The sequence below is a fragment of the Furipterus horrens genome, unplaced genomic scaffold (genome assembly GCF_987537825.1).
Source record: "Furipterus horrens unplaced genomic scaffold, mFurHor1.1.pri manual_scaffold_6, whole genome shotgun sequence".
NCBI lineage: Eukaryota > Metazoa > Chordata > Mammalia > Chiroptera > Furipteridae > Furipterus > Furipterus horrens.
Window position 1 is genome coordinate 159,921,427 of NW_028327176.1, and position 25,495 is coordinate 159,946,921.

At 33.7% G+C, this 25,495-nt stretch overlaps 1 protein-coding gene across 2 annotated transcripts in view; it reads left to right on the forward strand.

Moving 5' to 3' along the window:
* HSF2 (heat shock transcription factor 2) overlaps nt 1-22,197 on the forward strand; it is a 33,595-nt gene extending 11,398 nt beyond the window's left edge. Inside the window, exons 2-13 of one of the 2 annotated variants that reach the window (XM_090279804.1) lie at nt 1,045-1,153; nt 1,314-1,441; nt 2,435-2,559; nt 6,167-6,242; nt 9,352-9,413; nt 10,304-10,391; nt 11,963-12,111; nt 12,520-12,759; nt 13,359-13,464; nt 17,481-17,534; nt 20,224-20,308; nt 21,195-22,197. In XM_090279804.1, coding sequence (XP_090135930.1) covers nt 1,045-1,153; nt 1,314-1,441; nt 2,435-2,559; nt 6,167-6,242; nt 9,352-9,413; nt 10,304-10,391; nt 11,963-12,111; nt 12,520-12,759; nt 13,359-13,464; nt 17,481-17,534; nt 20,224-20,308; nt 21,195-21,487 — 1,515 coding nt within the window. In that variant the 3' untranslated portion in view covers nt 21,488-22,197. The remainder of the gene's footprint in view (nt 1-1,044; nt 1,154-1,313; nt 1,442-2,434; nt 2,560-6,166; nt 6,243-9,351; nt 9,414-10,303; nt 10,392-11,962; nt 12,112-12,519; nt 12,760-13,358; nt 13,465-17,480; nt 17,535-20,223; nt 20,309-21,194) is intronic. The other variant, XM_090279802.1, reaches the window with a different exon arrangement.
* The last annotated feature ends 3,298 nt before the right edge of the window (nt 22,198-25,495 follow it).

A 25,495-nucleotide genomic window follows, 5' to 3' on the forward strand; every position in this document is an offset into this window, starting at 1 on the left:
TAATCAGGTTGTTCGTTTTTGCCATTGTTGAGTTGTAGGGTTTTTTAATATATTATGGATATTAACCCCTTGCAAGATATACAAGTTTCAAATATTAACTTCTGTTCCATGGGCTGCCTTTCCACTCTTGATAGTGTTCTTTACATAAAAGTTTATAAGTCTGAGGAAGCTCCATTTATTTATTTTTGCTTTTGTTGGCTTGTACTTTTGGTGTTATCCAAGAAATCGTTGCCAAATCCAGTGTCATGAAGCTTCTTACATTTTTTCTAAAATTTTTATAAGTTTAAGTCTTTCATCCATTTTGAGTAAATTTTTGTGTATAATTTAAGGTAAAGATTCAAACTTCATTCTTTTTCATGTTAGTATCCAGTTTCACATCATCTTTTGTTGAAAAGACTATGCTTTCCTCATTAAATGGTGTTGGCACCCTTATCAAAAATCTTGGGACTGTATATGTTAGAACTTAATATTTCTGGGCTTTCTAGTCTATCAGTTGGTCTGTCTTTATGCTAGTACCTTGCTGTTTTGTATTTTTCTAGTAAGACTGAAGTTTATTTTTTTATATGGAATAATGCTGTAACTTTAAATATTAATTAGTAATGAGGTATCTTACTAAATGTTTTTACAGTTTTTTAGTTGTACAGAGATATAATTATTTTTATTGCAAAAAGGATTCTGCTTCCTCTCAAATTTTATCTTATTTTTGTCTAATTGTATTGGCTTTAAAGCAATATTAAATAATTATGCTGACTACATATTGTGTTTTTTTGTTGTTGTTTCTGATTTAATGGAAATTTTTCTAATATTTCACCATAGAGGATGATGCAGAGTTTGGTTTGAGACACATTCCAAAGCTTTGGAAATTGACATCAAAAAGCTTAATTGGAGTTTGGCACTTATTTGAAGTTTGTTTCTTGTTACCAATAACAGAAATAAACTGTCGGTCTGAAGTTATAAAAGGATTGCCCAGTTAGGGGGTTTATATATATCATGGAGTGTCAGAGGACGTTAACTAATTGACTTTTTTATTTTTTATTTTTTCAGAATGGTCAGAGTTTTCTAGTTTTGGATGAACAAAGATTTGCAAAAGAAATTCTCCCCAAATACTTCAAGCACAATAACATGGCAAGCTTTGTGAGGCAACTGAATATGTGTGAGTATAAATAGCAGTTTATTTGGAGTAGTGTCATCAACCACTGATTAAACTGTTTTTTCCCCATTAGGATGATAAAGAGGAAAATACATTGCATAGAAGCATCATTAATTTTTGACTTTCTTATGTTTTAGTCATCTGAATTTTGAATCTTTTTCAGATGGTTTTCGTAAAGTAGTGCATATTGACTCTGGAATTGTAAAACAAGAACGAGATGGTCCTGTTGAATTTCAGCATCCTTACTTCAAACAAGGCCAGGATGACTTGTTGGAGAACATTAAAAGAAAGGTGAACTATTGTTAACATGATTTAATTAGGACATTACCATATCATATGCTTGGTGAAGAGTTTGAAATTCAGAATGTATAGAAATACACTGGTGTTCTTTGTTGGGATGACTGAGACAAATAAAGTTTTATTCGCTATATCGCGGTTCACTTATAGCGGCCTCACTGTATCAGGATTTTGCGGTACTGTATACGTATGTTGTTAAAGTTACGTAGGTAATTTAAGAGTGTAGAATAAATGTAAGGTTCCTACTTCATGGGGCATCTGGAACGTAATACCCGCGATAAGTGACGGAATACTGTATTTCCTTCTATTTTTCTTTCCTGGTGCTCAGTTTTAAAGGGAAGTAGAATGTTTACATTCTGACTGGGGTTCAGGAGTCATTTACATTGGGATAGCTCACTCCTTTTAATTTAGCTTAAAAAATGTAAGTTCCTTCTAGAATGTAAGTTCAAAGGAGGGTTTTTATGTAGTTTACTGTCAGGTATTGCAAGCTCAGAATAAGTCCCCTGCGTATAGTAGACATTTAACAATACATTTTTGAGTGATTTTTTTTTTTCTGTAATAAGATACTTTTACCAAATCTACAAAAGGAAGGGGGTGGAGTAACAGGATAGTGGCCCAGGAAAGAAAATGGTTTAGCATGAAGCTATTACTGAGTAAATTTAATTAAATGTGGAATGTGATAATAAAGAGGGTTGGGGAAATTACAGGGAGTTTGACAGAAAGAAATGAAAAATAAAAAACCCCTAATGTGTTTCTGCTTGTGGAAATTTTCCCATATTAAAAACAAACAAAAAAAAAACTAATTATTTCTTATGCTCTCTCTTTGAGCTATGAAGTTTATTCTTTCTCTAGACTCCTATCCTGGGCTTTTTGGAACTAGATCTTGCTTCCTGAATAGGCTACAAAAACCTCTTATAATAGGGAAGCTTTGAATTACAATCATGGCGTTTAGTATTTGTTTGATGTCCTAAATTTGCTTTTTGAAAGGTTTCATCTTCCAAACCAGAAGAAAATAAAATTCGTCAGGAAGATTTAACAAAAATTATAAGTAGTGCTCAGAAGGTTCAAATAAAACAAGAAACTATTGAGTCCAGACTTTCTGAATTAAAAAGGTAAAGTATTATTTTCAAATAAGATTCTAATATGCGGGTGTGTGTGTGTGTGTGTGTGTGTGTGTGTGTGTGTGTGTGTGTGTGTGTGTGTGTTGGGTGTACTGTGTTGGGTGTACTGTGTTGGAGGTTGGCGCTTTACTCTTAGATCATGTTGTTGAAGCCCAGATCAAACATCATTTTTCAGTAAGTATTGGTTCCCTTTATTTTTTATTTGTAGCCATATTTTAACCCCTATATTGTATATTCATGATGGTGGTTGAAAGAATGTAAAAACCTGGGCATTCAAAGCAGTATGATATGCAAGCCTTACTCATGCAATAGTAGGTTTTCTTTTTTGTTGTTTTTAAAAATTTTTATTTAATCTTTAGTGTATTTTTTTCCAATGTCATTTAGTTCCCTTATATCCCCTCCCCCCAGTAATCACCACATTATTGTCCATGTCCATGAATCCTTTTTCCTTTTTGCTTAATTCCTCCATCCCCTCACCACCACCACCCCCCCAGCTGTCATCTGCTCTCCATCTATGAGTCTGTCCCCATTTCCCTTGTTAGTTCAGTTTGCTCATTAGATTCCACATATGAGTGAAATCATATGGTACTTATCTTTCTCTGACTGGCTTATTTCACTTAGCATAGTTTCTCCAGGTTCATCCATACTGTTGCAAAGGGTAAAATTTTCTTTTTTACTGCTGAATAGTATTCCATTGTGTAAATGTCCCATAGTTGTTTTATTCACTCATTTACTGGTGGACACTTAGGGTGCTTCCATATCTTGGTGATTATAAATAATGCTGCAATGAACAGAGGGGTGTTTATGTCCTTTCAAATTAGTGTTTTGGGTTCCTTCAGATATATTCCCAGAAGTGGGGATGCTGGGTCAAAAGGCAGATTTGTTTTTAATTTTTTGAAGTATCTCTATACTGCTTTCCATAGTGGTGGCACCAATATGCATTCCCACCAACAGTGTAAAAGGGTTCCCCTTTCTCCACATCCTTACCAATCATTCTGACAGGTGTGAGATGATATCTCATTGTGGTTTTAATTTGCATTTCTCTGATGCTTAATGACATTGAGCATCTTTTCTTTGGCTGTCTGTATGTCCTCTTCGGAAAAGTATTCAGATTCTTTGCCCACTTTTTAATTGAGTTGGTTTTTTTTTGGTGTTGAGTTTTGTAAGTTCTTTAGAAACTTTGGATATTAACCCCCTTTCAGATGTATTGGTGCATATGTTCTCTCATTCTGTGTGTTGTCTTTTTGATTTGTAGCCATAGACTTTGCTGTGCAAAAAACTTTTTAGTTTGATACCTAGGAATAAACCTAACCAAGGATGTAAAAGACCTGTACTTGGAAAATTGTAAGACACTGAAGAAGATACAAATAAGTAGAAGTATGTACTGTGTTCATGGATAGGAAGAATTAACATCATTAAAATGTCCATACTACCCAAACAATCTATAGTTTCAACACAACTCCTATCAGGATTCCAATGACATATTTCACAGAGCTAGAACAAATATTTCAAAAATTTATAGGGAACCATAAAAGGTCTCACATACAGTGTTCCTGAGAAAGGAAAACAAAGTTGGAGGAATCACACTACCTAATATCAAATAATACTATAAGACCATAGTAATCAAAATAGCATGGTACTAGCATAAAAACAGACACATAGATCAATGGAACAGAACAGAGAGCCCAGAAATATATCAACACCTTTATAGTCAATTAATATTTGACAGAGTAAGCAAGTACGTACAATGGACTAAAGATAGTTTATTGGGAAAATTGGACAGGTTGGTGCAGAAAAATGAAACTAGACCACTTTCTTACATCACATATAAGAATAAGTTCAATGTGGATCAAAGACTTAATGTTAGACCTGAAACCAAGAAAATTGTAGAAGAAAACATAGGCATCAAAATCTTTGCTTGTAGCTGTATTCTATTGAATGTATTTCCCCAAATGAGGGGAACAAAAGAGAAAAACAAATGGGAAACAGTAGATCTTTAAATTGGTGTAGGAAATATGATTCTACATAGGTTACCTTTTATATGATTGGCCACATATGAGGGCACACAAAACCGTAAAGGTACTTACTAAACTTGTTACCCATTCTTTTTTTATGTTTTTAAAAACTTTTCTGTGTGACCTATCTCTTAGGAAAAAGTAGGACATAAAAAACTGGGAAAAAAGAACACAAGAGACTTGCTCTACTTGATATTTATTTTACATATACTGGAGAAAGTATTATTCAGACCTTTAATCTACAGAAGGATGCTTTGATTTGTAACTACAGTTCTTAACACCATTATCCTACTTTCCCACAATAACAGCTTGTATATAGAGTAGATATGTACTTGTTTTTTAGTAAGTAGTTGAGATTTTGCTTCTCCTAATAGGTGCCATGGTCTTGGGAGTATTTTGTGTATTTTCTGTCCCATATTTGAAATGGGACATTAAGTTTAACTATTTTAAGTATTTTTGTTAAAAGAGTAATATTGGATTTTGACTCTCTTTTTGATGAGGCCTTAATTTTAAGTTTCTGCATTTTTCATATTTTATTTAATCACTTATGCTGATTTGTTGTATGTATCTTGTACCTACTGAGGTGCCCCTTGACCCATTTCCTTGAATCTCATGTCTGGTCTTTAAGAAATGGGATCCCACATTTATTCTCTTAAGTCTTAGGGTAACCATTCTCCTACTTACCTTTAGCAGGAAGATGACAGTATGTTTAAATTTCTGAGTCAGAAAAAAATACATTGTTTTTTCGTTAAGTATTAAAGATAGCCTCATTTTCAGTACCCTCTACTCTTTGGTTTGTCATGTATTTGAAAATGCCTTTAATCGACATATTCTTTAATGTTTTCATATGCTTGTGTTTGAGACAGATCTTAAGATAGACAGTTCTGGAGTCTGACAGACTTCTATTTTAATACTTAGCAAATTTTCTGTTTGATCTTGGGCAGGTTTTCTCAATTCTCTGAATCTCAGTGTCCTCATATATAAAATAGAGAATAATTTCTTTCTTGATAGATTTGAGAGAAGTTTAAATAACTAGTATATATAAAATGCTTAGCATAGTGCTTGGAGCCTAGCAAGTGCTAGGTAGATGTCACTTCCCTTTAAGAATTGTTTCCTAAGCACAAGTACTGAATTCACTTGGTAGCCAAAGTTTTAAGGTTAGCTTAAATAAGAAATAATGAACCAGGTTATCAGAGGAGTGAATTGCCTACCTACTATATGGATGTAGGCATGAGTCTTAAGTTTTTGTGTATATATTGCCATGAGTAGAAGCTATTACAGTTAGGAAGGAATGATTCTGGAATTGTGTAAGACAGTTGCCATTTATATAATTGAACCAAAGATTTTTTAGTTTTATAAAACTATAATAACTAGTTAAGTTTTCTGGTATTTTTAAAAAGTTTTATTTTTAATTTAAAAAAAAAATTATTTCCATGTGCCTACCCCTCCTCCCCTTTGGCAACCTTCAGATTGTTCTCTATATCCATGGTATTCTCTAGTTTGCTTAAAGATACTGTGGCCTGGCTTTCTGACTGAATTTTTTTTTGTTTGTTTTGTTTTGTTTTTACTAAATGATAACATAGTGAGAATGAGTCCCTTTGGAAGGAAGTGTCAGAATTACGAGCAAAACATGCACAACAACAACAAGTTATTCGAAAGGTAAGCCTTTTTGCCATGACCATGATTATGTTTGTTTTGTGGCCCAAAGAAGTCTCTATTGAATAGTCTGATTTTATAAATAGTTTCTTATATGTTGGGTGTACAGATAGAAGTAAAACTATGGTATCAAACAAATTAGGAAAAGTGTTACATATTCTTTTTAATAAATAAAAAACTTTTCATTAGCTAAATATGGTCATTCTGTACTCCCAGTTAATATGTCTTTAAGGACCTTTTTGCCTGATAGAACAACTTTAAGATACTTTTTTCTTAGAATCATAATTAATACACTGCCAGTTTTCTTACACAGTTTTTCCTATTAAAAAACAGAGCCTTACTGTGTGGTTTCTTTTGTTCATTTCTTTGTTTTGTTTTTGTTTTTTACTGTTTTTTACTCAAAATATATATACAGTTCAGAAAGTAAATTTCTAATATCTTAAAATCAGTTGACCAAATTATGAGTTAAAAAAATGAGGTTATCTGTGTCTGTCATTATTAATCTTTGAGAAAAGCAGTTAATATAGTGTTGTAAAATAAACCCTAGATTTTAGTATCTGAGCTGAAAATTACTGGGGGAACTGAGAATCTCTGTTGCATTGTATCCTAGTGACTTCTTCTGTTCATATCAGCTTTCATATATTAATAAGAGATGAAACATAAAAGTAATTTAGGTAGCTATTTTTGACTCATGAGAAAACGACTCTAAGCAACAGTTTTTGGGGGGTTGGGGGGAGTGTGGGAGAGCTTCAGCTTGTTCATGCTAAAAATAGGGTTATGACTGACAGGATTTGAATCTAGTGGGACAGGCTTAGAAATGAGATGAATGGTAGTTGCAGCCTTTGGCCCGTGGTCAAAATAGATAGCCTATATTAAAAAAAAATTAGTATGCAAGTAAAGGTTTATTGTAGAATTTAATTCTAAGTTCAAGTATATATATATTTTCAAAACTACCATAGCTAATTTCACCATGCAGTCCTGTTAAAAATACCTGATTTAAAATGATAATGAACCTTAACCTATACTTAATTTTTAAAATTACCTGTTTCTTTTTCAGAAAATAGTATTTTTGTTAAATATTAACTTACAATACTTCATAATTTGTTGGGATTTTTCCCTAATGGCAAGAATAGATTGTAAAATACTTAAATAAGATTTCAGTTTTTCATGAAACTACTCAGATTTGAGTTTGCATATGTGTGTTTTAGTGGGAGTAAGGGAGTTTATATAATGCAAGATGACAGCCAATAATTTTTTCTCTATTCATGGAATTGATTTTTAACTTTGCAATTTATTCTTCGACCTTGGATTAATTGGAAATGATTTGTGAGGTTCCTGTTATAGGACTTACCAGGTACAGAAGTTAGATGTGGTACATGTTAGATGCCTCATCTTCTTCAGTTATAAATTCTGTACAGTGTGATGCAGAAGTTTAAAAGAGAACTGAGGTGTAGAACATTTCAGGAGAAATGTAGCCAATTATTCATGTTCTTATAAATTCATTTATTAATGTTTTTATAATTTTCCAATAACACTTTTTTATAAATTAACTAAAATAATTGAAGTGAAATTATTTTAAAGATATCTTTCAGTGTAATTTTTTTTTTTTTTGGTCAGTTCTCAGCATTTTTTTTTTGAATAAGCAATGTAGTAGCTAACCTGTTTATGCACTGTAATGTTGTCTGACTCTTCAATTAAAATGTTTGTATTTTGAAGATTATTAAAAAAAATAAGAAAAAGAAAACCTCTCATAGACTACAGTATGGTGATTACAAGAAGGAAAGGGGGTTGAGGGTAGGTAGGAAAGAATAAAGAGCGTATAAATGGTGGTGGAAGGAGACTTGACTTGGGGTGATGAACACACAATACAGTATATAGATGATGTATTATATAGACTTGTACACCTGAAACATGTATGATTTTATTAACCAGTGTTATCACAATCAATTCAATAAATTTAAAGAAATAATGAAAAATGTTTATATTTTTCCATGAAAAAGGTCATATTGATTGTAAGGCAAAGTATTTAATAGCCTCTTTCGAGGGGAGAACACACAATATTAAAACTATATATATGTATTTTTAATTGACAGTTCTTTTTTTAAATTATATAATTACATTTCACAAAGCTTGCAAGGAACTTTTCTGTAGTCTACATTGTTCTCCAATCCCTCTTTTCCTCATTCATGGCATCTCAGTGATACACTGTTTTTCATAGTTCATCATTTGACGTCCTCATTTTTAGCTCCTTTAGGAAGTTAGCAGTGTAACTTCAAGGCATCCATACCCTATATGGCTCTCATACTCACATTAGTACCACCTGGAGGGCTTGCTAACACACAGCATTGCAGGACCCATTTTCAGAATTTCAGATTCAGCAGTTCTGGAGGGGAGCTAAGAATCTGCATGTCTAACAAGTTTCTAGGACAATGCTGCTGCTCCATGGGCCACACTTAAGAAATGCTGTCATATAAAATATGAAGGAATGCGGCATGTCTTAATCTGTCTAATAGTTTTCTTCTAAATTTAATCAGACTTGGAATATTAAGCCAGCTTCTTTTGGTTGTCAACAGGAAGCTTTGACAGATGTTTAGTGATTCAACAGTTTTTCTACAATCAGTCATAAAACTTTCTAACTTGAAAATTTTATGACCTATTATTTTGAGAGAGTTTTTTTTTTTTTCCTATGTTGTGTTACTTTGTGTAAGAAAAATGTTGCCTATTGAACACCACTTTTTTTTGGTTGCATTATAATATTCTTGAAAGAATTGTAAAATTGCAGATTCAGGCATGTTTGATACTTCTCACCAAAACAAATAACTGAACTGAATATTGGATAGGTGGGTGGATGGATGGATTGATGAATAGATTATTTTAGGTATCTCTTTATTCTAGGTAGTAGCAAATTTATCACAGGTTATTCTTCTGCTTGGAAGTTGGTATGTTTCTTTAGATACCAATTTTAAGATGCTTCAGATTTCAAATATATTAATATTTGACAAATTCTGTGACTTAGAATAGAGGACAAACAGTACAGTATTTGAATTTTTTAAGTCTATAAAGAACCAAGAGTCTGTAATGGAAAAAAATGTTATTTGTATTTTCCTTTTAGATTGTCCAGTTTATTGTTACATTGGTTCAGAATAACCAACTTGTGAGTTTAAAACGTAAAAGGTAAGTTTTTATGGTAAAACATTTTGACTTACACGTGGATAGCCAAAAAGTTTAGTGTTAACCATGTATGATGAACAGTCCCCCCTTGATAATTTCACTCAACAACATTTCAAGAGTGTGTTTATATTTCCTAGTGCTGTCAGCCTGCTGATGTTTTTGAGAAGTAAGGATAGCCTACATGGTCACTCTACAGGCACATATTGTTCAATAAAGAATCTATATTTCATTCACATTAGCAATTTAATGTAACATTAGAAAACCTGAAGCGAGTTCTTAAAAACAGGCCATGTCTTAAAAAATATATATATATATTTATACTTGATCTCTCTTATGTTTAATCTACTCATAAAGGTCTTTAAAAGCCTGTATGTCAACCATGGTTTCTTATTCTTACAAATGGCAGTAACTACCATTGTCACAACAATACATAATAGTATACAAAGGAGTATTTGGGAGGAGAAAAAGATAATTTTGTAAGGCTAAGATTTTAGCAGAGTTTGGTTATGCTCACAGCTTATGCTGTGGCCTAAATTAACTCTTCCACTAACTAATTCTTATGATATTATCTATTTATTTTTTACCATGTGAACACAGTTCTTAAAGAGTTACATAGTTCAGTCAGCAGTGAAGTTTATCTGGAGAGAGCAGTTTATTACTTTATATAAAACAAAAGTAGTACAGATAAATGGAGAAATAAAAGTTTTAGACACACTCATTCCCTAATTTCTATTCCTAAGATATAATCATTAAGAGTTCCTTTTGTATCCTTACTAAAATTTTTTATTCATTATTAAAATGATTGTGTTTGTATGTGGGTAAATTATTAGAAGCCCTTTAAGTTTCTTACATGTTTGCTTCACTGAACTTCATGAATATCTTCTGACTTTTAGGCCTCTTCTTCTAAACACCAATGGAGCCCAAAAGAAGAATCTGTTTCAGCACATAGTCAAAGAACCAGCTGATAATCACCATCACAAAGTAATTTTTTAGTTAAATTCTATTGTATATTATCTCAAACAAAATTTTCTTACAGTAGTGTTTCATGCATTCCAAGAAATTTATTGAGTAATATTCTAAGTACTCATCTCCAGCTTTATTAATTCATGACTTTTTTCATTATTTGCTTTAGATTATTTTAAGAAATAAACCACTATAAATACAGTTGTCTCAGTTATCTGTTCCCAAGTTGGTTTTTCTCCCCCTTTCAAGTCTTTCCTGTCACCTAGAGATAATCACTATTTTGGATTAGTATTTATTATTTCCATAGTCACTTTATATGTGAAAATCTATGAACAATATTTGTTATTTTACATATATCTGAACTTATAAATGATACCATTTGTACATATCATTTTGCCTTGTGGCTTTTTTTACTTGGTCATGTTTTTGAGATTAGTAAACTGAGAATTAGTTCAACTACAACTACTATATGATATTAATTGATTATTATGATAATGTAATTATGCATTCATCCATTCCTTAAGTTGTTTACACCTTTTGTTATAAATGTATAGAGACCACACTTTTACTATAGCAATTAAAAAATATATTTTTGTTTACCTTCAGTTTTTTCACAGGCTCCCTGGGTAATTTGTCAAGCTTACTCCAGTATTTAATTCATATAGTACAGGATCAAGACTTCTTTTAGTATCTGATTATCATTGTTACTTTCAAATCTTAGAATTTTAAATACTGTTAGAGATATATTATTAAAGTATCAAGATTTTTGTTTCAGGAAAATTAGAGTTAGGCTTACATCTGGTTTCTCCTTCTGCCATTGTTCCTAATCAAGCATTGCTAATATTGTGTTTTCAGAATTTAAGATTTAGATAAGAGAAAGAAGATTAATTTAACTGGATTTATATATTTTTGAATACTTCATCTTCTACCCCTGTATTATCTAGTGTTAAAATGGATAGATTTTTGTATTATATTGATGACTTCAGTTTGTTTTTAAAAATTGAATGCTTTTTTTGTTAATGTACCTATGGTCTGGTCCAAATGTAGCTAAATTAAAAAATACATCATCATTAAACTGCCAGGTTGACATTTAACTTCGAAACAGTTGAAGCGCCCCCCCCGCCCCCCCATTTTTGGAGCCATTTAATCAGTATGAATAAAATATGTGTGAAACAGAGTAGCTTAAGATAAAATAATCCCCATCAGCACAGTAACCATCTGGTTCTTAATGAAATTTCTGGTGAAATTTTATCCTTTGGGTATAAAAAAAATACTTTAAAATTTGAAGATCTTTCCATATAAACATTCTGAGGCATACCATCTTCAAGATCCCTTCTAGGTTAAAAAAATAAATATAAGTTAAGTAGAGTGCAGAGAATATACCTCATATCTCTGTGAATTGGTGCTATTAATTTTACTAATTAGTATATAAGTCCAAGAAGGACAAAGAATATACCTGTTTTGCTTACTATTGTATCCTCAAATTTAGGAAATAGTAGGTTCCAATTTAGCATTTTTTTATGTAATAATGGTGTTTGGTAGGTAATATAATTTTATTTTTTTGATATATTTTCTCCTTGATTTTTTAGGTTCCACATAGTAGGACTGAAGGTTTAAAATCAAGGGAGCGGATTTCAGATGATATCATTATTTATGATGTTACTGATGATAATGCAGATGAAGAAAATATCCCAGTTATTCCAGAAACTAATGAGGATGTTATATCTGATCCCGCCAAGTAAGATTGTGAAACAAAATTTATGAAAACATTTGTTACTTTCCTTACCCAAAGAGTTAAATTCAGAACCATTTTATTCTTCCATGAACTAATATCTAACTCATGTTTGGGTTATTAAATTGAAAAATTAAGCCAAATTATTCAACCAGATATGTCTTTCCAGCCCCAGTGAAAAGACTCCTAACAACAAAGTAATGAGAATCCTGATTTTTTAATTTTGTGGTTAAATACCTTTAATTGATTTTTTTGAGCTATCAATATCTGTGATTAAGATACACTCTCCTAAGGAATTTAAGCCGTTAGATCTGTGGTTTGGGGACAGAATTTCCAGGGAGAATGAATGGATAGAATTAATTTATTGAATTGATCTGAACATGTAATTGATTCTTTCTCCTATCACCGACATAGCTGTAGCCAGTACCCTGATATTGTCATTGTTGAAGATGACAATGAAGATGAGTATGCACCTGTCATTCAGAGTGGAGATCAGAATGAACCAACCAGAGAAACCCTAAGTTCTGGCAGTGATGGCACTAGCCCTCTCATGTCTAGTGCTGTCCAGCTGAATGGCTCATCCAGTCTGACTGCAGAAGATCCTGTGACCATGATGGATTCCATTTTAAATGATAACATCAATCTTTTGGGAAAGTGAGTGTTCATCTAGGTGTCTATATTTATTTGCCTTGTTTGCTTCACATACTCTTTGCTTGATCTTTCTTTCACGATATGAACACATGTAGTCTATTTTTCTCTGCTTTGGTCAGGGCTGAGCTTGACAGATGATATTTTGAGGAGGAGTTAGTCATCCCAAGAGCAGTCTTGGGATTCTCTTGGCAGTTCCTCAGATTTTTAAAAATAAACTATTTGTTTTAAATCTCCATAATGTATGTGTGATTGTATTTTTTATATCTGGACTGTTTAGTAACATAACTCTATTAAGGGACTTATTTATAGCATAAGAAAACCATAAATTAGTAGCAATGACAGGAAATAGGTTAAATATTTAATATTTTATAATGTAAAGAAAAGAGATGAATGAGACTGTATTGTCACAGAAGCTTTTTTCTGTGAATGCTTAAGTTTTATGTACAGGTTGTGGCTTCTTAGTTAACTGACTTCAGGAAGCTCCAGTGTAAAATAGGTAAGGATTCAGTAGTTTCTAGGAATGTTTTGCCTACCTAGATTGCAATGTAATTTTAAACATAAAAACAAAACCCAATTTTTTTTTTTAATTTTTTTTTCCTTAGGGTTGAGCTGTTGGATTATCTTGACAGTATTGATTGCAGTTTAGAGGACTTCCAAGCTATGCTGTCAGGAAGACAGTTTAGCATAGACCCAGATCTCCTGGTTGATGTAGGTACTTTGAATAATCTTTGTTGTACTGGCAGTTTGTGTGTCTTATGTATATTGCTTATAATTCCGTACATCGTTTTCTTGTATTCTACACTTGTTTTTGCCTTTTCCTTTTTTTAAATCAGTGGTTTTATATATCAGAAAGATTGAACAGATGGATTCAGGACAGTGAAAGAGGGTAATAACTACCCATCTCTGAGTAGCAGTTTAGTTAATCCCCATATAACAACATATCAACTCCGTTCAACAGTACTATTAAACCTAGGTTTTATCTATACTTGTTGCTCTATTATATTTTGCTCTAGAATAAATTGTCACTGAATAGAAGGTGGTGGAAATTAGTAATAAAAATATGTAGCCAGGAAACAGCATGAAGATACTTCTTAATTTTTGGAATTAATGTTTTCCACTCAAATATATTGTACTAGTTTTGTTTTAAAAATTTTATGTCCTGCGCCCTAAGGTTCCTCTGCTAATCCCCACCACCACCTTTGTGAACTTGACTCCATTGTTGTCTGGTTTGTGAGTCCTCATCTACCATTTCTGGCACTAGTCACCTTTCTCATTCTCTTTCCTTGTATTCCTATCACCCCTCCTTCCCTTACCTAAGCCTCCTTTCCCTAAGCTTCCTTCGTGGCCTGCTCCCATCCTTAAGAATCTGGTTCTCTCCCTATTTCATTTCCTGTTGTGAACCTGTGTCTGTCTTTTGAAAGTTTTGTTGGTCCTTTTTTGGCATTTCTTTTTCTTAAAATGCAGCTTTTCCTATCAAGATTGTACAGTAGTCTTGCCCTTTTTAAGAGCATCTCAATAAGGCTAAAGGAAATAGTCCTTTCTTACTCTTCAGTCTCTAAATTTACCACCTTATTCCTCTGCTTCTCATCAGTCTTTGTGTGACAAGACTTTATCATCTTTTCCAAATAATCAGTGCCTCACAGTATGGTTTTCACTGTCTTTGAAGACTTCCTTCCATGCTGATGCTGATCTGTTACAATTTTTAAGTGAATTCAACATGCAAGTTAATGACCTACTTCAACTGGTTAACAGTAACTTGACTGTCCTTGATTCTATTAGTCTTTGTCTCCACTGTGAAGCAGAGAACCTTTTAGAATGTCTCTTAGATTACTAAGAAAGAAATAAAATCTCATAATTCCAGCCCTCTACAAACCCTTGCAGTCTTCAACTAGATTATTTTAATTCAACTTTGGAACATTTATCACACTCTTTTGTCCTCACACCCTCCTAAAGCCAACTGTTGTTGGTAATTCACCCCGCCATGGTCCTCTCATAAGATGTGGAATCTTATCTTAGTGGAAGTGCTTACTTCCTCTTTGAAGCCAGTTTGTACACCTGCCTGCCCCCCCCTCCCCCCCGCCCCGCGCCTGCCTGTCTGTTTTTCTGTCTCTATCCTTGATCTTTCCGATCTGTTTTCAATAGGTACAGGTCTTCCCATCCTAAAAAAAATTTTGGTATGTTGTTCTGCTCATTTACCATTCTGCTTTTCTAATCCTTTCCCTCATTTAGATATGAGTGGCTATATTTGTTTCTTCTTTTTTACTCTTTATTTCTTTTGAAACCCTGTATTGTCTTACTGATTTACTGTAAACCTGTTCTGCCTTGGTTTAGTCATAGTAAGTAGGCTGTGTTCCTTCACCACACCAAGTTAGGTCTGTGGGCTAATAGAAGGAGGTTTGTATTGAATCAGATTTGGGTTCCATTTTTGGCTCATGTTACTTACTATACTAGCTATGTTATTATTAACTTTGGGAAAGTTAACCTTTCTCCCCAGTTTCCCCATCTATAAAATATAGCTAATGCCCTGAAGGGCTGTTGAAAGAATTATAAGTGATTAACAGTATTATTATTAATACTATTGGTTTTCCACAACAGAACTTGTTCTGTTGATTTTAGAGGCTCTGGGACCTTCGTTCTCTTCTTGTCTTCTGAAACATTCTCCATTTCCTCTAAAACCTTTTATTTTCCCTGTTGTCTTCTACTTGTGGGTCTTCCCCAGGGTACTCAGCCTTTTATCTTCTATTTTCTCTACCTCTTCTTTTTTCATCCTTCCTCTCTGAAAGGATTTGTTTGTAGGATTGCTCTGATTACTCTCTTCTAGCTCTTAATATTTTTAAAGTAAACTTTGCTTGAATTCTACTTCCATGCCTTTGAGAAACATCAGTTAGCTCTTGCCTTAGATTAATTGTGTTTTAACACCAAACTATATATTCTAAACTAGATACTCTTTTCAGCTTTTTAAATTTCCCACTCTTGCCTCTCTCATTCAAGACCTTCATTGTCTCATCCTTGAATTATGCTGTATTGTCATAAATAAAAAATCCACCCATAGGTTGCCTCGTTCTCTGTGATGGCAAAGATGATAATGGCATGAATAAGTATGCTGAAGAGTTCATGGACTCTCTCTGAAAAGTTTAGTGCTGAGTGACCCGTTGTGGAGTCAGCAGAAGGGGCCTGGTCATAGAATTCAACCAACTGTGTCAGTTCCTTATCTTTGATCTACTTTTTTCTAGTTCATACTATACATCTGCTGGGAATACATAAAGATATTTCTGAGTCAGTGTGTAGGGGGAGTAGGGCAAAGAATGAGTGATGATCTTACACTGTTGGCTCTCTTCAGATGCCACTCTTAAGTTGGGACAGAATTGGTCAGGCCTCTAAAGCAGTGCAAACTTGATTAGCAGTCACAGATAGCTATCTGCTCTTAAGGAACTGAGTCTCTTCCTCTTCATAGATCAGTATGTTATATGAAAAGGAAAACAGTTAATGAATGAAAAGGAAGAGCTGGGAATATTTTTATGTCTGCGAATGTGGAACTTTGAGAAGAATCAATGTCTAGACAGGATAAAGGAGGAATATGCCTGTGGCTTCTGCATTACATTCTATCCTGTGAACCATTTGGGGTGCTCATGCTGTAAAAATGCTTTAATTGCCACATTTCATTGCTTAGTCCATTCCCAAGGCTCTTACAGCCAACAATATGTGGTCTTATCTCCTAATTGGCCATGCTTTACTTTCTGAACCTTAAGTATACAACTTACTGTTCGTCTCAGAACTTCTGTGTTACTGGATTGGTCATCTTATTCTCTGTTGTTCCTGATGTTATAACAAATGTATTCTCCCTCGATCCTCTCCTTTCCAGGTCCTAACTAATGTTATATAGCTTCTTCCAGACCTTATGTTTATCTTGTGTATGTATATGTGTTTGTGTCTTGTGTTTTCCTTTTTTGTTTCTCTTCACTCCTTAGTACTTTTGAGCTCTGCCATCCATTATTATTAAAATACTGGATTGTATCTGATCATATGTTGCTATTTGATGTTGTGCTTACTTTGTCTTTTAGATTGTAAGCTCCTGAAGAGCAGGAATAGTGTCTTCATTTTATGTTCTTTACGATGTCAGTTATTTTTTATATGGTCAATAAATCCCTATGAAATGAATGACTTTGAAACTTAAGACAAACGAAAATTATTTCTGTGAACCGGCTGGACTGAGGAGAGCAGTAAGCAGTGGTCTTAGCATCTACAGCTTCCCTTGCTAGGTGAGGTAAAAGAAGTATCAAGAAAGTATGCTATTTTTATTTTAGAATCTACTGTCATAGGACATATTCTATGAATTTATCACAGAATTAGCAAATAGTGAAGGCTTAGTGTCAGGGCACGGAATTCAGTCCTATTTGCCACTTAAGGCCTAACGTATTTAAGGAGAAGAAAAAGGAAATGAAGGCGAGGGGAGCTGTGAAAAACCACCATTTGTCTCAAGTGATTTACTTTATAGATTTATAGAGAAATTCATACATCATCTAATGCATGGGCTAGCTTGCTCTGCCTGTTTATCTTTCTGTTTTCCTGCTCTTCTCTTCCAAATTTAAACTTATCTTACTGTATGGAAACTTCCTAGTGTAGGAGCTACAGCTCTTTATCCAACGTGGCTGTATAAAAATTTTGAACACAGTTAGTTTTTAAAAAATATTTTTAAAACTTATCTTTCTTGTTTGGTCTTTCAGCTTTTCACTAGTTCTGTGCAGATGAATCCCACAGATTACATCAATAATACAAAAGTAAGTTTTAATCATGTTGCTCAGGACCCATAGCTATAAGAATCTGAAAAAATTCCCCAGTAAATAGAGAGCAGTATCATGCCCAGTGATACCTAATATGTGTGATCAAGACAGTAAAATTTTAGATAAAAAATCAACTTTTGGTTATGGGTGAATCATTGCCCAGTTTTACTGGCACTTGTATGATTAACTACTAGTATGAAATCAGCCCTCAAAGTGCTGGCAGAACTTGTAATTAAACTTGACATGTTCAGGTATATCACTGAAATAAATTACTAAAATATTTCTCTATGTTTTATGTGCTTCATTTTACATTCTTATTTCTTCTATAAACTTCTCAGCATTTTTTATTGAGAATTAGCTGGCATCCATATTCTTAAATAAGTTCTTAATTTTATTAGACTATAGTAAAGGTCAGGGATTTGTACTAATTTTAGATAAGGCAGGCTGAAACAAGGTATGGCTTTTACACTTCTTTAAATAATGTTTTTTGTTATTTTCTTAAAGGTACAGGAACTCCAGTTAGGATTAGCACATGTTAACAAGAAAGTCTTTGAAACTGGTTTTTCATGAGTAATAAGGATAGCTTGAGGTTGTTAGAGCAGACATTTAGAAATTATTTTACTTTTTACTATTGTCTTGGATAGGTATATAATCTATATCTTGTATTTTTACCAAATTGTTTAGTAATACCTGTTTTTCATTGATTACAAAGGTAAATCAAGTTGTCTGAAATTTGTATAAATTCTAAATTAGTGGAATCAAATATTATGGTCTAAAAATGAACATATATCAAATAAATATGAGTGATTATAGTGCAGGGGTGTAATTTTTCTGACTCGTTACCATATGTGAGGCTAGCCTAACCAGATTTGTTATATTTTCAAAGTTACAGCCTGGGTAACTTAAGAGTTGAAAAAGTTTGTGAATTTTTGAACCAAAAAGTTTACTTATACATTCAGTTTTGGCTGATTTATGTTAGGGGTTGGCGTATTTTTTCTGTAAAGATCAGTTAGTAAATATTTTTGGTTTTGTAGGCCATGTGTTCTCTGTCACATCTACTCAGCTCTGTAATTTTAGTGCAGAAGTATCTGTGGATAGTACTTAAAAGAACGAGTGTGGCTGTGCTCTAGTAAAACTTTATTTACAAAAGCAGGCAGCATGCTGAATTTGGTGTGTGGACCATAGTTTGCCTAGATTTATGTTATAAAATTCTGTGGACCATCTCAGCACTGTGTTTCAATAAATATATTATTGAACATTAGATCTTAAGTTGAATGAACCCATATCATGCATTTATCTAGTGAATGTGATGTACTGTTTGTTTATTGCTAGACATTTAGTCATTCTTTATTCTTGGCTCTCCACCTATTCCAAAAACCAGTAACTTAAATACAATTTTCAGAAATAGCTGTTAAACAGCAAATTGCATATTGCTTCAAAATACTATAGAAAAATTAAATTTGAGAGTGATTTTTTTATTATAGTTCTAGAATCTAGATTAACATTTTCGAAGAATCAACACATCAATGGTTATTCCCTTGCGCTTATATTAGGTATTACATGACATGGGTTACAACACTTTTTCCTAGCAAATCAGGATACTTTATACTTCTCAGTACAGAAATCTACGTGGCCATTACTAATGGATAAGAATTTGCAGGGAGCTGAAACCTGTTTGTTATCCTGGTTTTCATATGTTTTATAGTAATAGCAGTGGCATCCTTGGAAAATATCTATTTTTTAGGAAGAATAAAAATAAAAATGGTATTATTGCTTTAATGTTTATTGTAAATGCTAAATGAGATATTTTTATGTCAGATTTTTGAAAATATTAAGTTTTTATTATATCTTGGCATTTTTATTCTCTCTGAGTCCTGGAAACTTTTACTGCTTTATTATTTGATGAATATCAGGGGAATTACAGTAATTAATATGTTTGTTACACCTTATGTACCTAACCAGCATGCATATATCTGGGACTTAACAGCTCTTTAGGAGAAATTGTGAACCTCTGCACCTCACTTTGAACATCGTTGAAAAGAGCACTGAAGAAATTTAACAGCTTTAGAGATTTAATTCCCTTAAAATCAAATATAAGAAGAGAAGACACTGGTTGAAAGAAGCAATTTAAATGACAGAAAAGAACTGAAAGAGCCACATAAAGAAATGAAGAACCACCTCAACTTTGAGGCTTCCAGATTTAGGGATGAATAGTTTTAGGATGGCAGCATGTGATCCTCAACTACTCTAAATATGTTCATTTACTCCGTGAATGAAAAGAAATGTGGAATACATTTTTAATGAAAACTGTTTAAAATTAGTTTGTGTAAAGAATTATCTCTTAATTAGAAGTATGAAACTAGCCATCTTTAATTTATTCCCATCTTTATCCTTGACAGATTCTGTCTATTCTATTGTTGAAATGTCCCCTCCTTTTCATACTTGTTGTTATCCTGGTTCAAGATCTTTTTTTCATCTACTTAATGACAACAATAGTTTTCTTCACCATTCTTGTTACCGCCGTACAAATCTTTCTCTAGCCCATCTTTCCTTACATTCTCCTTCCATATATTTCAGATGATATACCAATATTCACAATATTCATGTACCAGTTTTTTCATGTCTTGCTATTTGCAGGAATATATAAAATATGGAAAAAAGTATTTTTATGTTATTTTTCTTTTAGTCCGAGAATAAAGGATTAGAAACTACCAAGAACAATGTAGTTCAGCCAGTTTCAGAAGAGGGAAGAAAATCTAAACCCAAAACAGGTAGGTATAAATGTAGTACTAGTTTCTATAGAATTTTAAAATTAGAAGTACTGCCCTAGCTGGGTGTCTCAATTGGTTAGTATTGTCCCCATACACCAAGGTTGCAGATTTGATCTCCAATCAGGACACATACAAGAAGCAACCAATTAATGCATAAATAAGTGGAACAACAAATTGATATTTCTGTCTCTCTCCCTTTCTCTTTCTCTCTCTCAAATCAATAAATAAGACAAAGTAAAATTAGAAGTCCTTCTTAGAAACTAATCTATGCCAGTGAAATTCTTGCCATACTTAACAGTTGAACACAGAAAGTGCCGGTCTCAGTTCTATGCATAACGTGCCAAGCTTCCAGCATACAGAGAAAATTGAATTGGTCAGGTAATAGTTTTTAAAATTTAAGTTGTGTTTTGTTTGTTTTGTTTTTGCTATTTAACTTCAGGAGAACTGAAAAAACCATTTCATTTTTTAAAATATTTTATTAATTTTTTTAGAGAGGGGGAAGGAAGGGACAAAGAGGGAGAGAAACATCAATGTACTTAAAAAAACAGTCCCTCGGTTGCCTCCTACACACCCTCAGCTGGGAACCTGGCCCGCAACCCAGGCATGTGCCCTGACTGGGAATTGAACCTGTCACCTTTGGATTTGCAGGCCAGCACTCAATCCACTGAACCACACTAGCCAGGGCAACCCTCATTTCTTAATTGTTGAATAAAAGACTAACTTTTCTGACTTGAATATTTTTTAATTTACTGACAAATATCTGATTTCTTGTTTTGCTAGATTAATGATTGCATATATGTACATCTCTGTTTCTGTTTATTCCACTTTCATCTTGAACTCTGTAGAAGCTGGTAATAAAAGTGCTATTTTCTAATCTTTATTATAGATAAACAGCTTATCCAGTACACTGCCTTTCCACTTCTTGCATTCCTTGATGGGAACCCTGCTTCTACTGTTGAACAGGGAAGCACAGCATCATCAGAAGTTATGTCCTCTGTAGATAAACCCATAGAAGTTGATGAGCTCCTGGATAGCAGCCTGGACCCAGAACCAACCCAGAGTAAGCTTGTTCGTTTGGAGCCGTTGACAGAAGCCGAAGCTAGTGAAGCCACACTGTTCTATTTATGTGAACTTGCTCCTGCACCTCTTGATAGTGATATGCCACTTTTAGATAGCTAAGTTTCCAAGAAGTGGACTCTACATGTATATATTCATCAAAATGATGAACTATTTATTTTAAAGTATTATTTGGTACCCTTTTTTTTGGAAAATTGCTTTTTGTTGTTGTTTAATTAGATACGGTGGAATCAAAAGCACCTTTTGCTTTTCTCACTAACCACACATTCTTGCAAAGCTTTCAGATGTTACTCAGCTACGTAGGTGCACAAGATTTAATGCACATTATTGGCATATCTTTAAGTTGGATTCAGATGGGCATTTTTCTCCAGTTGTAGTAAATTTGAATTATTTTTTATATATATGCCCATTAACCCCAGTTAAACTTTTGTTTGTTTTACTTGTTTGATGCTGTCTGTCTGCATTGAGTGTAGTCACTAATGGTAGAACTACTAAAGCTTTCTCTGTTCCAGTTACTTTTACTAAGTATTTTTCACTTGGCTTATTTCTAAAACTGGGAACATAAAGTGCCTGTATCTTGTAAAACTTCATTTGTCTCTCCTGGTTCAGAGAAGTTCATTCATGTTCAACAGGAAAGGCAAACTATACATACATGAGTGCTTACTGTCTGATATGGTTCCAGTTCTGTAAACATAGAAGAAGGGGATGGGATGGCGTCAGCCCAGTCCACCTAGTTGGGCTAGTTTTAAGTACAAGTTTTTGTTTTTTTGAACCATAATATTTAGTAAAATAAATATCATGAATGTTGCATACTAGTGTCTGTTCCGTGTCTTCTTTGGAGGCGACACTCACATGAGTTACACCATGATCTTTGTGCCTCATCTCAAAAGACAGACTGTATTGCAATAAGGGAAGAATAAAAATCCTCTAAACTTAGTGTTTTTTATTTCTTTGTTTAAAAATTGTAGTGGCTTTCTTACTATGTTTCTAATAAACAACTGAGAGAAGTATGCCTCTCACTGTTCCAGATGAGGAAAGCACATTACTATGGGATAAGGGCTTACAATTTTTGTCTTGAGAGAAGATGAGAGAAAGTCAAATCACTTCCTCCCTTTGGAACAGGTGCTCAGAGGATTATAGAGACTTACTGCAAGATAAGGCCACATCTTTGTTTTATCACTTAAAGATTCAGGCAGGGTACTGGAAACAGTATAATTAATACCTGAATAATTTATAGGGCTCCATGATGAGGAATTCCAGAGATGGCTTCCCTTTTAGCCATGTTCTGTTTCTTGATACCTTGGAATTTCTCTGATGTAAAAATTCAAAGTAAAGCCTAGCAGAGAGGGATAGTAAACCCTTTCTTAGCATATCCTAAAATACTTGGCTCAGACAATGAGGTCTTGGTGAACTAATAAAAGACCTCAGAACAGTTTTCTGCATAAGCTTTTCCTAGAGGTTTTCAGGTGAATAGAATTGAGAGACTGAAAGACGAGATAACTTCAGAGACATCTTTTTCTCTTTCCTTTCTCTTTGTGGGATATGATCAAGTTTCTTATTAAGGACATATTAGAGCGCTGGAAGTATCCTAAAAATGATTTTGAAAAACTTTATACACCTAGTAATTTCAAGTGGACATTTTAAAATGTTTTTCATCTTAAGTTTGATAGTTCAAATGAATTTAGGATGTTAATAACTATTTTAAAAAACAATTATTAGGTGTTTCTTTTAAATGTAACTAAAAGAATTTAAATACTGTAGTGGTTTCATACACATTCATTCATTTCATTTCCCCAAAGAATTTAATCCTGTTTTTATTTTGCACAAAAGTCATGCATTAAAGATATCTTCACATTCTCTACAACTAAGTTTGAAATTGTTTTCTGTACCCTTAAAATTCTAAGCATTAAAAGCCTCCAGTTCTAAATACATGGTTGATCAAAACATAAATATAGTGGCAGAGACTGTTAATTGATTGCCAAACCATTGCCTCTTCCCATTATGCAGTTAGATTATTTCTTCTACCTTTGTAAACCAGGGTAGTTATATATCTGACTTCTGATAAATCAGAGAGAAGTGATGTATAGAACTTCCAGATTTGGTCTGTGAAAACCTCCCCCATGCAATCCTCCTTGCCCTTTACCCCTCTGTTCTGAACAGCAAGTTGGGGTCCTGCCGCCTGCCGCCACTCTCTAGGCAAAATTCCAGAGACAAAGGTTTGGTGATAAAGGAAGAGTCTTTATTCAAAAGCTTCACAATTTTGTAATAACAGCTTTCCACAAGAATTAGTCACCTAGGCCTATCAGTTGAGGCTAAATTCTAACTTCTGGGTTCTGCTAGCATTCCATCCCCCCTGTTAGTTTTTAGTTATTTCTATAGGGTTCATTTACAAACTAAAACAACAAAAGATACAAAAGTTGCAATTCTGGAAGAATGGCTGGCTTCTGCCTCAGAGCCTGTTCCCTCTAGAACACCCAAAGAATAAACCTGCCACCCTCTGCCAGGCGAGCATGATCCTAGGCTGTGCCCAGAGTTCCTTCCCATACAAAATACTGTCTGTTGGAAAACGGACATCCTCCAGGAAAAAGAACCTGAGAGCCAGAGACAGCCAGCCCAGGAGCCAAAGAGGCAGAAGCAGCCTGAGACCCTCTGAGGCTTAATACCTTGCACACTAGAGGCATACAGCTTCTCAGCCAGTCCTGTCCTAGGCTACCTTTGCCGCCACCTATGGCCCTTCCCTATTCCTCCCAGTAATCTGATCAGATCTCTGTGTTATCACTTCTGCTAACTTGATGCCCAGTGTGTGGCTTCCAAGTATACACTCAAGAAGGAAGAAACTTGGCTTCCTGCATCACAGCTTAGAGAGCCACCCATCATGTACAGACCCATAAAGTCTAAAAGGGAAACTCATTGTAAGTTCTGGTAAGGAGGCAACAAACTTCTGTTCTGCCTCTAAATTTTCTTGGGGGAGACCTGTTACAGTTTTAGTGTTCATTAATATAATACAGTCCAAATTTTGATGAACTGTTATTAAAAGTATTTTTTATCAGAAATAACATCTTTTAGTGGAATGAACAGGTCTTGGGGGTTTCTCCCCTATTTTTTTAAATTCAGAGGTGAATAATATCAATATAGTAAGAGCATCAATTTTATTCCTGTTTTTTGCTGTTACAGATGTAAAGACCTAAAACTTAGTTTATAACAGAAAAATAGATGAGGATGGAAGGATTTTTTAATAGTGTTGTCACTCAATTATTTGAACTCCTTCAGAATTATATACCAGAATTGACTATTATAAAGTTTTTAAAAATGATTTTATCAGCTGGTGACTTAATAAGATCATCTTTTTTGTTGTTGAAAGGAAAACGGTAGAAAACATCAGAATTACAAAAGGATTTTTTTGTTGTTTAAAAGTCGTTTTTTAAAATATAAGTATAGTCGATAATATATTTTAGGTGTACCATATGGTGATTGGATATTTTGATAAATTTACAATGTGATCCCCTCACTAATTCTAGTGATCAACTGTCAGTGTAAATTTATCACACTATTATTGACTATATTCCCTTTAACCTTTTTTTAACCATTCTCATTCCCTCCCCCCCAGGGAAACCATCCCTTTGATCTGTTTTTATGAGTCTGTTTTTGTTTTGTTTGTTCATTTTTGTTTAGATTTCACATATAAGTGAAAAGTTACACATTGTCATTCTCTTCTACACCAATATTTAAAATTATTTCTCCTTGTTTAGAGATTGTATCCAAGTACGTTGGCAAGATTCAGAAGGGATGAAAGGTCTATCAGTTTTGTCTAATGTGAAAGAGTAATTGTTAAGGGGGGTAAAGCCTTGTCCTGAGGCATCTTTTCAGGCAGATCAACTCTAGGAGAGTACGTACACATGGAAATTGAAGATCTGGGAACTGATTACTTTAAAAATAATTTAGCTTGTGTCAACCAGAGAAAGTTTCTGTGTACTACTTGGAAAATATATTACCATATGAAGACAGTTAATTCAGAGGCTACGCCCCCATCTCTATTCCACCTTCAACTTTCTCCTGCCTCAAAGAAATGCAATAGGAGGTACCTTGTAACTTACAGAGAGCTCAGTGTTC